This window comes from Scatophagus argus, chromosome 4 (assembly GCF_020382885.2).
Source record: "Scatophagus argus isolate fScaArg1 chromosome 4, fScaArg1.pri, whole genome shotgun sequence".
Taxonomy (NCBI): Eukaryota; Metazoa; Chordata; class Actinopteri; family Scatophagidae; genus Scatophagus; species Scatophagus argus.
In genome coordinates this window covers 5596145-5611150 of record NC_058496.1, presented here as the reverse complement: position 1 = coordinate 5611150, position 15006 = coordinate 5596145, and the positions used below count along the sequence as shown (strand labels likewise).

Sequence of the window (15006 nt, the reverse complement as noted above, 5' to 3'; positions counted from 1 at the left end):
TGTTGTTGTTGTTGTTGTTGTTGTTTCGTCTATACAGTGCTCCCACTGTAGCTGTTTGCATTTTTTCTTTAAACCTTGAGGTTAAGCCTACAGATGTGAGTATGTTGGTGTGCAATACATTACGCATCAAGTAAGTACCAACTGTAGCCCACTTTTCCACAACTCAGTATGAAAAACAGTAAGACAAGTCAGGATCGTCTGTCGGAGGACAAACGTCTTATCGCAAACAATCTCGACAATGCCAGTGGAGAGTATAAAGCTGTGATTTCCTCTGGATAGCTGCTGAATCTCTGACTAAATATACTTGCTGATTTGTCAGCAAATAAGCAATGAGAAATGCACAATGTGCTGGCGATGCTTGCATTATTATCCCACAGCTCAATCATTTTCAGTGCTCGCAGATTGGCATTGCTTTCATGAATATGGAGCCGCCCTCCTCACCCCCCACCCTCCAGCTCTGGTAGCACCCCAGTGTCTACCCTATCCAGCCCCCTGCTGGGTGAGCCCTGGCTGGGGCAGTGCAGATGGAAGGGCCCCCCTCTGAGGGCCATGGCTCTGACAGCTTGTGAAGGGCCCGTGTGGGTCAGCCAGGCTCAGCCAGCAGTCCTTATCAGACGCACAACCCTCCCCCAGTCTGCAGAAACTGTGGTGTAGGCAATATGCACACGCGCACACACGCACACACATACACATACACACACACGCTCATGGATAGTGCATACCAAGTAGGGCCTTGAGATCCCCCAACCAGCCAGTCGGCCAAACCTCAGCAGCTGGAGAGGTTAAAACCCCCTCACGTATCAAAGAGGAAGAGCAGCAGGAGGATGGAGGGAGGGAGGGATCGAGGAATGGACGAAAAAAGAAGGAGAAAGTATATCTTCATGTTCGCCGGGATGTCTGCCTCGGCGTCAATTCCCCCTGCGGCTGTCATTGGGAAGGTTAGGAGGGGAGAGAGTGGAACTCAGTCCGGCTAGGGAGAGAGAGGGGTGAGTATAGAGGCATTCCAGAGGAGGGGTGAAAGTGATGTAGCTACTACTTCAGTGAGTAAATGTCTACTTTTCTTCAGTGGGTGTGTGTGTGTGTGTGTGTGTGCACACATGAAAGTAGCAACCTGCCACTCAGAGTCATTTTTCTGTTCCTGACTTGTCAAGTTAGATTTTAAACTTCATCGTAACTTTAGCATCACATTGACCATAACACTGCTGAGACGTGAGACCATCCTCTAAGCATGAGGTCCCTCTATGTCTCTGGAAAGGCATTATGGGTGCCTCCCTGGGGAGGCAAAAGGAGGATCCACAAATTCTTCTTGGCAATTAATAAGGTATCAGAATTTTGCACTTGGTAACTTTTTTCCTGCTATCCCCTTTTATCACTCTTACAACTTTTCATTGCATCTCTGTCAATCAGTCTGTGCAGCAAAGGTTCACTTGCACAGGAAAACATCTGATCCCAACACTCGGCGGACGCTTTTTACCTGACGTTTTCAAATTCGGTCCAGCTAGCACCGTACACCTCAGCTGGCACAGAGCAACAGTAAATGTTAGAGAAAGATCTGCCTCTCTAAGCCTGAATGGTGCTGACATGTAGATTCAATACATGGGAGTGTCACAGTTTCAGCTCTGTAGCTGTGAAGCATCAGTCACCACGTAGAGTAAAGCACTAGTCGTACAAGGATAAGCTGAAGAATTCCAGACAGTGTTTGAGGTCATTCTGTGCTTAGCCTGGACATCTGTGGGTCATTTTAAATCAAGATTTATGTTTCTTTTTTTATGGACCCTGGCACCTGATTTACATCTAACTGTCTGAAGAATCAAAAAATTGAAATGTGCACTTGGAAAAACTATCCATCATTAAGTCTTTATTTCCAAAAGTTTGAATAAAGTCACATCATGGCTACCATTTTAAATATTACTGTTATTATACATAAGATAAAGTATTTGCATGACAAGCAATTTTTAATTTAATCAAGTTTTCTGTTTCATAAATAGATGTGAAGGATTTTAATTGCAGGCCAAATAGACCTCCTACTTACATTAAAAGGCCCGACTTCACTGTCACTAAACGACAGTAAAATGATTTTCTTTAAAGATACGAATCATATCACAAATCAAGATTAGGCAATTGTAACGATTATTAGTGCTACAAAGACTAAATTCTTATCTTTTCATATTTTTTGGAAAAATACAATAAGACTAAGTTGTTTATTGCCGTATGTTGTCACTGACAGTGTCATGTCACTCAGCGCTGACCGTCAGACCCTTTCACACTCCCACTCCTGCACATGCATGCACTCACACACACATACAAACTGGTAAAATGACCTGGCAATACCAATGATGAAGACAGCATAATGCTTTTTTCTACTTAATTTTAATGGACAGCCATTCATCCTTCTCAGACAGTGTTCTGCATTGATGGGAAGTGCATTAAGAGAGAAAGTGCTGTAGCAGAGCTTGTGTTGGGAGCCGAGCCAATGCAATAGAAACTTCTTTCTTGCAAATCAGCCTTAGTGGTGCAATTTGGTGCGGCCAAACAGATGTATTCACAGTTTCACAGCCATTTGAACTCTAAATGTCATTGTACTCACAACAATTCTTTGTGTGTATTTTATATTATCGCCATCTTTGTATGTATTTATGGGGCACAGTGTAATCTATAAGAGTAGCCCGCATCATCCCTGTATCATTTGAATAGGTCTGAATATGTTAATCCCCACCTCAGCAGATATTGAATTGACTGGAGCAGCTCTGCAGGCAATGTGAGCTCTACATGAGCCTGTCGACAGCAAGGCTTTGATGCTGCCGTGCTGTAATGATAGTGATTCAAACAACATGATAATGGGGGGATAAGCAGACAAATGATATCATACACCAAACAGGTCTTAGAAAGAGAGAAAGAATGAGACAAATAGAGAGAGTGGGGGAGAAAGGAAGAAAGATGTTTGGAATTCATTGGCTGCACTGAGGTAATTTATATCCTCCCTTACTGAGACAGTAGCTTCAGTGCACACATTTAGCCGTGGCAATCTTCAGGGCAGATGACACGTTCCATGTCTTTTTATTTATTAATTTTACACTGTGTCTCATTGCAGGAAACATGACTTCTCTCTGTAACCAGCGGCGATAGAGGAGAGAAAGCAGAGCGGAGAGCAGAGGGAGACAAACGACTCTATCATTCTCTCTGTCTCTCTAGGTCATGCTTCTGCAGCTAGCTCATGCTCATTGCTTTTGTTTAAAGTTCGGAGCGTGTGCCAGGCGTGCCCTAGTAAAGCCTCTGTGTGGAGCAATCCATTATGTTTGTATTTTGGCATGGGTGAAAGGATTTGGGAGGAACCATGATGACTTTATAAACAGTTATAGTTCATTTGTTTATGCCAGCAGGCTTTCATTTTACAGTATCATGTCTACATCTTCTGCATCGCCTGAGCACAAGAATTCCCTCTCTGGTTTCTTTTATTCTGTAGTAGTGAATGTGTTTCGTATCAGTAACGAGAGTGTGAACTGCGAGCAGTCAAGCTTATTTGTCTAGACGCTGATGGAGTCTCAGTGAACTGGGAATAACCAGTTGCTACACAGTCAGACAGTTAAAACAAGGAGTGCCATGCATACATGCACAACACTTTGCCCTAGTGACTCTGAGCTATTGATAGAACACTCACACACACACGCACACACACTATTGACTCTACCCTCTCAACTCTGCCGTTCTGAACTCCTCTTTGTTTGTGTGGGAAGCTGCATTTACATAAGAGGCTTATGTCAGCCGCCACATAGTTTCCCCCCTTATTCCAATGAAAAACAAAAAGGACAAAAGCTATTGTCTTGTTAAGTAATGATTTTTGGATTTCTCCAAACTAGTTCGCGCTGTTCTGGAGGTGGTTAGGGGGGTTGTGTTGATGTTGAGGCTGGGCGATTGGTTTGTTTTGGGGGGTTGGGGTTTGGTAACACAGTACAACAATGAGAGCAGATGAATGCTGAGGTTGACAGCTGTAGGGCTTATGATATGGTTGTTTGTTTATGTAAATTCAGAGCAACAATATGACCTTGTGGCTTTTTGATGTGTGAATGACAGAAAGAGGTTGGATGAGAGATGCAGCAGTGATCTGTGGTTTTCGCCTCAGTGGCGTCAGACTACACATGAGAACTTGTGCGTGCTCACAGAGACACACAACTCAAATACTATACATATATGCCAAAACATTGTTGCATTTGGTTGTTTTTCCCATTGAGGTCTGAGCTGAATGTGGAAGGCTGCATTTTCCATAGAGGTATTTTTCTATTACATTTCATTTGCTGAACAGGAAAAGCTACAATTTGCATGTACCATCGTTAGGTTGGACAGTATATGTACCCTTATATGTAGCCATGTGTGCACATTAGTGTGTCATTTTTTCTTGTGTTCTACAGTATGTATCTCGGTATCTTGGGGCTTCAGAGCTACACCAGCTCCGGTTCCATCGGTTGTGGACCAGTGAAGCACGTAGTTGCTGTTCTTTGTGACTTGCTCTCTGTGCTGCAGGCTTTCTTCTTTCCTTTCTCGTGGAACATCAGGCTGTGAGAGGATGCGAGATGATAGATAGATGAATGTGTAGTGAAGAGAGGTGAGAGACAAGTGCGAAGGTGAAAGAGGTCAGAAGAGACCAAGCTGAATCCTCAGAATAAGAAGAAGAGTTTTGATGTGTCGTCTTGCTAAATGGTATAAGATTTTGATGCATTTGTGCAATGCGATTGGACTGGATGAATGGAGTTTAATCCTCAGCCCGCTGAAATTCAAAGCCAGAGCATTTGCTTACATTTCCAGAAGTGTCAACACATTTGAACAACAGAATGTTTCTAAAATTAAATTCTAAATCATTCTGAGGCTCGTGACATATTAGCACACACCAATCTAATAGTTGTGCTATCTGCATGCTTTCCATACTCATTAACAAACTCTTGCCAGATGTTAAGCATAACCAATCAGCTTTAGCATGCCTCTTTCGCTGTTTTGATGATGTTAACCCTGTGCTATATAATGTTTATCAGTACTATAGCGGTTGCATTTTGTTTTTTTATTTATAATATTTTTTTTCTTTCCTCTCTTCCGGCTGTCAGCAAGCTGTGGAGGACCTGCTGGAGGACGAGGATGAGGATTTTGAGAAAGATGACAAGGTAATTATGTCTTGTATCCGGGATACACACACACACACACACACACACACACACACACACACACACACACACACACACACGTACACACTGCCTCAGGAGGGGTTGACACTTCTTCATATACCGGAAACACAAACAGACGAATGAAATGACTCCATCTTCCCCTCCCATCTCCTCCCCTGTTCCGTTATTCTCACTGCCTGAGGCGCAAACACATGTACAAAGATTGTACAACCTTTTAACCTTTTGAAAAGTTTCCTCTGTAGGTGTGCACACAGCACATTGCTAACCTTTCTTGTGGCTGGCTTTGCTTTGGTCTTTTACTGCAGTTTGGTGCACTATCCTTATTTTTCCCTTCATATAACACCATGTCAAATTTACGTTTCTAACGTCGTTCTTCAGTCCTGCTTCCTGAGAACATGCACCCATATAAAGTGCTTGCTTAGCTATTTAGGTCCATTCACTGCCCCTTTATGTCCCAGTAAAACAGCATCTGGGCTTGTCCAAACACTATCAGGTAACAACAGGTGGCTGCTTTACTACCTCCGCTCGTTTACACTGAAGGAACAGCTACTGAAACAAACACCACTGGCTAGGGTACAACACCACGTCAGTGTTTCACTATAGGCTGGTAATTGAAATGGTACCGATCTATCTATCCACTGTGCTGTCTGTTTTTTGGTGAGGCACACTTCAAATGAAAAGATTTTCTGTCTGATAATCCCCTCTGATGAGACTTATGCAGAGTTAAGGAAGGACAAAATTACAACTTGAAGCTTTAAAGTGAAGTCCAAACCGTTTACTGCGAAAACCGTGAACTGCCTTGACTGAACAGTCTGGAATCTGAAATTACTTGAGCTGATACTTGATGCCTTACAGCCACACTCCAGCAATATAAAGGTTAGTAGGCTAAAATGTGTAAATTGCATGGTCTGTTTTGGTAATCTTTTCGGAGGAAAGCTCTGGCTGTTTGCAAGGGTAATTGTAAAGGCCTTTGACCAGGCAATTTGATATTTGAAAATTATTTTGCCCGAGGAAAGTCTGTATGCTGAATTTACTTATCCAACTGCAACCTTGCTACAACCTCTTCCATTTTCGAAGAGTCCTAAGTGCAAACCCAACAACAGAGTTAAAAAAACACATGTATAGTGCAGATGGTCAAATAGTCATCCCACCAGTAAGTCAGACAATCAGTCAGCCGGGGAAGCCAGTTGTGCGATGAGCACACAAAGATACGTGAGCATTACATCCTCTCCCACAGTGATGCAGATGCAAAGTTTCATGGCTGTGAAGTTCCAAGGCTGAAATGTACAGGGGGGCCGCTGACTGAAGATATGCACCAGGCAACCTTGAACCTTTTTTTTTTTTTATACCCCGTCTTTACGTCTGTCCTCCATCATTGCATTTCCTACCTCCTCTCAGAGAAAAAAATAAAAATACAGGCATTTGAAAAAGCTGCAGATTATATGAAATACATTTTGGACTTTCATATTGAAATGAGGTGCAGCAGCAGCTTCTGCGGCCTCTGTCAGATTTGGTGCCAAACTGATTATTCCACATAAGAGGGCCTTGCTCTCTGTGCTCACACAGGGCTGGGATGCTGGATAGCACAGCCGCCACAAAGGCTACAATTTACCAACTCTGGCTTCATACATTTTGATCTATTGCTCCCCTCAACTGTTAGCATTTCATTTTTGAGCTGTAGGGAAGTTGAAAAGGGGGCATTTTTCTTTTTTCTTTGCCTCCATGTCTCTCCCCTCCTACTCTCCTTCTACCCTTCCCTCAGCCACCCGCCCCTTTCATTTTCTCTCTCTCTCTCTCTCTCTCTCTCTCTCTCTCTCTCTCTCTCTGTGTGTGTGTGTGTGTGTGTGTGTGTGTGTCTTCCCTTTGCTCTCCCTCCAATCTGGTTAAGTGCAGAACAAATGGAGTTTCAAAGTTTAACAAAATTGTCTTTTACATTGGATATGAGGTCTTTTACATTGAATATGAGGTACGGCTTCAGATTGTATGAGTAAGTATGAAGGATGGGTCAAAGGAGGCCTCTTTTTATGGCACAGGCGTATAGGGGAAGTAAGAAGAGAGAGAGAAACAGAGAGAGAGGAGAGGGAAAAAAGATTAATAAAAATGCCAAGGCCTCATTTTAATTGAACTTGAAGCATGTGTTGCAAGTATGTACAATCTGTCCCAGATGTTTACTCCGGCCATGTGCACAGCTCTTCCCAGTGCACCACAAGGCAGCTATTAGCTGGATAACCTTTGCTCCAGAGGCTAAATGGGGTATTACATGGCCAAAAAGTAGAGCACCTGTTTTTCATTGCATAGAAGACCCCTTGCAGGCTTTTTGCTTTGGATCACCACATGTGTTTTGACTTAACAGATTGTTGGGCAGACGTGAAAAGTGTCTTTCTTGTGAGCAAGCACTGATATTAGTCACTTAATCTCAATGAGAGTCCAGCATCTAGACTAATTGATGGGGACGGCTCAGTTCTTAAAGCCAAGCAGGCAGGCTCATGGGTGGAAGAATGTTAGACTAATTTTTTTTCTTCTCCTCCTCCTCCCGTGCTGACCTTCAACATGGAATGTTGCTTGATTCTTAATGCCCACACACACACACACACACACATAAAATATGTTAGCAATCTAACCACTCTTTCAGCTTTTAACCTCTGCTTTCAATAAATCTCATTTTAATGTGGTGGAATGTTTGAGATGCACCTTTTCCCTTTTAAAGTACATAAATGATCCAGTACATAGAAAATTATTGAAATTGTGTGCTTGAAAATAATGTACCTTACATATATTCTGCATGATGGGATGTCAGTGTCGTACAAAGAAGAACATTTATTGTATAAATAAGGTTTTCATGGATTCAAATAGTCCAAAAGAACCACAATGGCTTCATGCAGAGCCCTCTTCACTGAGAGTCTTCCATGTAAATGGTGAAAAGCTGTTTTTCATAATAAGAAATGAACTGAACTGAGGTCAAGTTGAAATCATCGGCCATTCAACTACTTCATTATTTATCTTTATCTTTAAAAATTTTACTGTAATATTATCAGAGATGTAGTTTCCAGTGAATTTTTGTTTTGTTTTGTTTTGGAAAATGATCTTTACAAAGAGAATTTTAAAGACTTTTGATTATTCATAGCCTATGTGCCATCACCGTTTTTAGTGTCAACCAGGTCATACATGGATCTGGAGAGCTTTTAAAACTAGGGGATGATGTCGACCTTGGCGAACATCTCTTGAGGTAAGCTCTTATTTTCAAGGCGAACATGAATTGTTACTCTTGTCATGTTTGGAGGTGACAATACGGCAATTTATATGCTCAGGCTAAAGTGAAACTTTCCTGTTAGTAAAGTTTGATAAAGGGATGATGATGGCAGCCATTGCTTTTGCAATGACAACCTTGCAATTACAACCTTCCGAATCATATTTACCGTTAAGTGAACTAGCTAGCATTAGCTCATTTCATGACGTTTCTCAGCTTAGTGGAAATTTACTAAGTACATTTACTCAAGTACTGTAGTTCAGTACAAATTCAAGGTACTCTGTAAGTACTCTGCTACAACTCTGAGGTATATGTTTTGTTACTCCTCAACATTTATGTGACAGTAGAAAAATATTCACATCCAAGTATCAATGACATTTCACAACCTTCCCCTACACCTTCGACACAAAGCATTATTCTCCTTCACCTCTTTAAAAAAAACAAACAAAAAGAAATGTGTCCTGTAGTGCTTTTACGGACCTTTTCACTACAGCTTGAGGTAACATCAGGAGACAATGTGAGATAGCAGAAACAGGCTACTTATTCCTTTATTTACAGCCTACTGGCTGCAGGTGCTTCAGTGTGCAATGTAGCCTGTGATGTCTCCTCTCACCTGTGGGCTCACTGTCCAGAGCTGGCATGAGTCCATCACCTTTAGGCTCTGCATGGGTATGAGTGTGAGCATAAATGTGTTTGTGTATTTGTGTGAGCGTCTCACTATTCTGCGTGTGTGTGCAGTGGCTCAGCTGCCTCCCAAAGGGGGGGCTTACTGGAAAAAGAGAGGGAGTGAGAGGGAGAGACAGACACACTGAAAGAGTGAGGAGATTACCCTCACACGGTTGACTGGTCACTGAAGCGCTCGTGCTCTGCTCAGCTAGGCTCCACTAGCCTCAGGAGGACCTGACACAGATAAGATACACACTGCAATCATGTCCTGCTCACGGGCTTACGGCTTGGTGCACCCCCCTCTCCTTCTCTCTTTCTGTCTATCTATCTATATCTCTCCCTCACACACACACACACACACACACACCACATGCACCTTCAAAAAAATCTCCTTCCCCTGGTTTCTCCTCCCCTCCCTCACATGCAAAGCTGATGGTAAATATAAAGCAGAATTTATTTATTAGGTTGAACACAATGATCTGTAAAATTTGAATTATACTGAAACGAGTCATCCCCTAAGCCATTCAACTAATAGTTAAATATGTTTTCATCTGAGACTGCGGTCAGTCACCTATTTATTGTTTTTTCATTATCTTTGACCTATAGGGGCACTAGACATTATGGTTATGCCTTATGGGATTGAAATATAATTTTGAATGATTTAGGACTGTATGACTCATGTGCACCTAGCTTGACACACAATAAACAGTCTTGCTCTCTTAGACATGTATGTCAAGCCCAACCAGTGGTCTCAAAAGGTTGGAAGTTGGAATGCATCTCTGATTTCATCAGTATTATGAGAGATGTATCATATTTTTTTTTTCCTCTTTTGGATGTCTTATCGATGCGTCCGCTGTGTACATGCGGCAGAGCATACATGAGCCTCTGTTTCTTCATCTCTCCTGCCACACAGCCATCTTCCTGCACCGCAGTATCTCTTTATCCTTCTCATCAGTAGTGCTGAGACAGCCATTCTACCCTCTGCTGCTTTCCCTGTGGGCATGACTCATGCACATACATGTACACACACACACACACACACACACAGACACACAGTTGTGCACATGTGTGTTTAGTAGTGGTTTTCTGGCAAGTGTATAACTCCTGGCGAATGGCTGGTTTCAGCGCACATATCCACTTCTTGTCCTCCAGGCCTCACAGTCGTTTTCAGCTTGTGATTTTAACATGCTCTCTCGCTGTTTCTCTTTTCTCCATCTCTTGTCTTTCTCTCCCCGTCTCCGTCTCAGCTACTGTCTCTTTGTCCTTGTATCATTAAGCAAGAGCCAAAGCTCTCTGCTCCTTGCAATGTTAAATAAGACACACACTTTGTCTTTTGTGCAGATACGGTTAAAAACAGCACAAGTTTTCTGACTTTTCTCCAGATAGCATACAGGGCTCTGCAGCACCTTACCAAACCCCGCCACTCCTCTCTCAGTCCCAGTCACGGCACTGTGCCGATCGCTCAGATAGCAACATGGCATAATGTAATTGGACTAAAGGGAGCACTGGGAATTGCATCAATGCTCTGGAATAAAAGTGTGACTGAAATGTTGTTCTGGGGAGGCTATTGAGCTTGCGATGCAGTGGGGTTGTCCTCAGGTATCAGGGGGTTTTATGGCTGCTGAGGAGAATAGGACAGAGAGAGGGAGTTGGGGAAAGAGAAAAAAGTTTGAATGTCTGTGTTCTTTTCTTCTTGCTGCCTGTGAAGGATGAAAAGCGTCACGCCATAAAAGATGCTTTTGACTTTTCCGCTTCATTTTTCTTCCCATCTCGCTGTCTTTTTTCCGTTGTTCAGCAGAGACGCTGCTAGGAACTGCATTTTAATCATGTTTTGCTAATAGAGGGAGGAATGAAAACAAAAAGGAGGATGAAAGAGGCATGGAGGGGTATTGTCTCTCTATGCAAAATACATTGCATTGTTTGTTTGTTTTTCTTCTTTGTCACACACATACATCAGGTGGATCTTATCTCACTATCTCTATTCCCCCCAGATACATATCTCTTGCTTTGTCTTCTGCTTTCTGTCATTTCTGATTCATTCTTTGACTCCCCCCATTCTCTTGACAGTTTTACTTTAATTCTCTCTACTTTAACTCTGACCTTTTGCAACTGAACTTTATTTATTTTTATTTGTTATTTTGCACTGTGGGTCTCACATCAGTCCAATTTTAAGCCAACCATCACCTGCAGTTATTTTTAAGTCTAAACAAAGGTGAGTTCTGAAAAGAAATCAATTATGACTCTTTTCTGCATTGCAAGGTTGAAGGTGTTTTCTAGTGCAGTGCTTATGTTTACAATCTCTGCAGTGTATTTGGTGAGAACAATGTTATCCTTATCTACAGGCTACAGCCTGGTTATATTGGCCAAGTATAAGACCCCAGTTGTAAAACATCCACATGTTTTCTTTAACCCTTTCACCTTAATTTCTCTGGGTTGTAAAAAGAAAATCTCACTGTAATTTATCCACAAGGACCCTAAGCCAGACCCCTGGGAGGACAGCCGTGATAAAAACCATATCCTTGAGGATATGTTGGCTTCCTGGCACTTTGAGTGGATACGAGCGATGGTGGTAAGTGGGCATGTGTGTGGCTCTGGCAATGGCTCCTGATGGTATGTGTCACTGTCTTCTGGTTTCCTATTTAGCTCATTGTCTGTCCGGCGGACTCTGTCTGCCGTCCTGTTGGGGTTTGTGTACAGTACCTGTCCTCTGTCCGCGTCTCAGTCAGCACCCACGCACTGCACGTTCAGCCCCCAACCCAACCCCACCTCGAGGCCTCTGCCTCTGCCTGCTCTTTAAGGTGATGGGGAAACAAATGAGACTCCAGCATGGAGGGCTGCTTCTGTCTTTTTGTGTGACTTACCTGTAACACAGTAGATGTGTCACCCTGCAAGGCAACACCTGTAGATTGTGGTGCACTTAGGTGTGGTGGGAGGTCTGGTGGGACTAAAGGGCTGTGGGGTACTGAAGCCTGACGAAAAAACACATTGACATTGACTCAACTGCATTCACACCTGTTTTGGATATAATTTGTGCAGTGAGGGGGGCCATCAGGGAATAGATCTTATTACTGGGGCTTCAGTGTATTATTTGTATTTTTCAGAAATACATTTTTAGATTCAGAATTTTTTTTGAATGCACTAATTACATCCCTCTCACAAATGTATGTTTGTTTTCACACCTTATGACCCTTAACTCGCTTGATAGGAAGTGCCTAACAAACTAATTTTCCAGTGAGCTTTAGAGAGCTGTGTGTGTCTGTATGAGTGTGCATGTGTGTGTGGTGATGGGGTGATTTGAATGCGCTTGTGAGCACTTTTTCTTAAAAGTTACTACAGAGACAGCAAAACTATTTCATATGCTGAAGCAAATCCCAATGCTCATTATGCCTAATGCAGCAATGTCGACTCCCCCAACTGTTATTGTTCTGAATCACATACACACAAGCGGCTGAACCAACTGAACTTTTTGACTGATGAACTATGCATCAAAGGATTACAATGAGCACTCGTTGCACTGTAGGTGAGGAGTTCTTGTGTGCTCTCATCCACCCAAAGTAACTCTCTTCGAGACTCTCACCAAATAGGATGCTGATGATGGCACACACTCAGCCCTCCCGGTCTCTCATTGGACAGAATGTGGAGCACAACACTTGACAGCGGTGTCGTCTGAATTTGAAAGTCAGACATGTTAGAAGGCAGCCGCCACCTTTTCTTTTAACAAGAGTCATAAATCTGTAATGAGCACAGAGAGGATGCATATTTTATTTACTTTTTTGAAGACGTGATCCCTTCACTTCATAGCGATGCACTCCCGCTTCCCTTCCAAAACAAAGTTTAAAACAGTGGCTGTTACAGCTGTTTCCATTGCCTGTGTGTCTCTGAACATGAATATGTAAATAAAGTTACGCCAAACTTAGGAAGATCAGGTTTTACACACAGTGGTGATGAATCAGATGTAATTTAACCTGAGTATTATTTAATGAATGAATGAAAAAGAAATAATATTGCACAGTGAAAATTTTTAATTACTTGAATAGAATAGACTCTTGTGGATACATACTCCATTTACAGAATCAAAAAGTCTGCAGTTCATGTCTTTTTTACTAATTACTTAATTTCTGTACCTCATCTAAAAAGATAAAAGCCCATTCGTCTTGGGTTAAGTCCAAAACCAATTAATCCAGAGTTTAGCTTGTGCAGTAGTAACATATGTTTCAGGCCCACCCAGACAGGGAGGCTGAGACAGACAGATAGGACAGACTGACAGACACACAGCCGGAGTGGGGGTGTGGGGTGGGGGGGTGGAGCAGTTAAACCAGGCCAACAGAGGAGAAGAGTAATGTTGTCCCATTCATCACACACTGCCTGGCTGGATCCTGGGAAGGACAGTGGAAGGAGAGTGCAAGAGCAGGGTAGCAGAGGTGAGGCAAAGTGGGGGAGAATTGGGCAGGCTGGGGGTGCACAGTGGGCGGGGGTCGGGTGGCATTCAGCAGGAGGTGAGGAAGGAGAAGTGATCAAGCATGGAAGTTGTGGGGTGGAAGTCATTTATGTGTGTGTGCGTGTGCACGTATGTGCACGCACAGACACGTGCACATACGTGCACCCGACCTTGAGTCTGATGGAGTGCCTGGTGTGGTGGAGGTGATGAGAGCCCCCAGGGGGAGATGGGTAAAGATGATCAGTGGCAAACAACCTCCTGCCACCCAGACACATTAGAGACACACACACTCATAACACCAGAAACCTTTCTCTTTAGGATAGGAAGCAGAGGTCAAACTGAAAATAAGTCACCACCACTGCCACCTCTTTCTTTTATTCCCTCTTTTTCTCCATCCCTCCATCCCTCTCTTTTACATATGTGTATATTTATCCTCGCTCTGGGACTGAAGAGACTAATTGGTGCTACAGTGCATTGTGTCTGCCTGGTCCACCTTCAGCTCACAATCTTAACTAGAGTTTGACTTTGGCTTTGTGGGAGCAACCAAGCACGCACAGATATTCTCAAAGAAAACTGTGTGTACAACCCATACACACAGACCTGCACATATACACACACTCCTCACATTCATCCATTTGGGCCTACGGGAGTGGGGCGCCCTTTCACATCTTAACGTGGAATTGGCGTGTGTGAAGCGCTTGATGAAGACCAGGAGGACGTGCAGCGCATCTCAACACCCTAGTTAAACAGATATTTATGTGTTTATGATAAAAGGAGAGGGAGGGAAATAGAGATGTATTCCCCACATTCGCTCACGGATTAGTTGTTGTATGGGATAAATTATTTATTAAAACCGCAGTCTACGAAAAAAAGGGAACATCTGCTTCTTTCATGTGGCGCTGGCGAGGTGCCAGGTTGCATGGTGGTATCTGAGGCCGGTCGCAGGGCCTTTGTCTCGCCTTGTTGTCATTTCCTGACGGAGGGGAGAGGAGATGTTCTTCTAGGCCACTGGGTTCCCAACTTTTTTCTCTCTTTTCCCTCAGGGGCTCCTCTTAACTCCCAGTGAGTAAAAACTGTGACTCATCGTTCCCCAGTGGAATTGGTAATACTTGGAATAGACACCACTGAAACATATTAGTTTTAATTTTAAGGGCAGTTACTGGCTTACATAATGTGCCTCTGTCTTAGGAGCTGACATGAGAGATAAAAAAGTTTCCCAATGAGGTGAAAAATTAAAAGAAATTATGACAGAGTGAACTCATGTAGACTTTTCAGAGCATTTTACTTGCTTCATTTTAGGGACAGGCCATCTGAACATTTTGAGTCAAAATTCTACACAGCCAAATATGTTCATTGGTCCAAAATGAGTATTTTTTTTTATGTTTTATTTTTCAGATTGCAACAAATAAAAGTTGCTAATTGTATGCAGGGTTTATTATTCTGTCACTCTTAAATCTTGCACAAGCTTTGGAAATTGAATTTGT

General features: G+C 42.8%; 1 protein-coding gene across 15 annotated transcripts in view; it reads left to right on the top strand.

Moving 5' to 3' along the window:
* The window catches only part of LOC124058133 (multiple C2 and transmembrane domain-containing protein 1-like), a 146738-nt gene that overhangs the window by 115077 nt on the left and 16655 nt on the right, over positions 1–15006 (top strand). For 10 of the 15 annotated variants that reach the window (XM_046387055.1, XM_046387052.1, XM_046387053.1 and 7 more), the window contains 2 exons: positions 5094–5150; positions 11555–11653. In XM_046387055.1, coding sequence (XP_046243011.1) covers positions 5094–5150; positions 11555–11653 — 156 coding nt within the window. The other 5 variants (XM_046387059.1, XM_046387061.1, XM_046387060.1 and 2 more) reach the window with 3 other exon arrangements.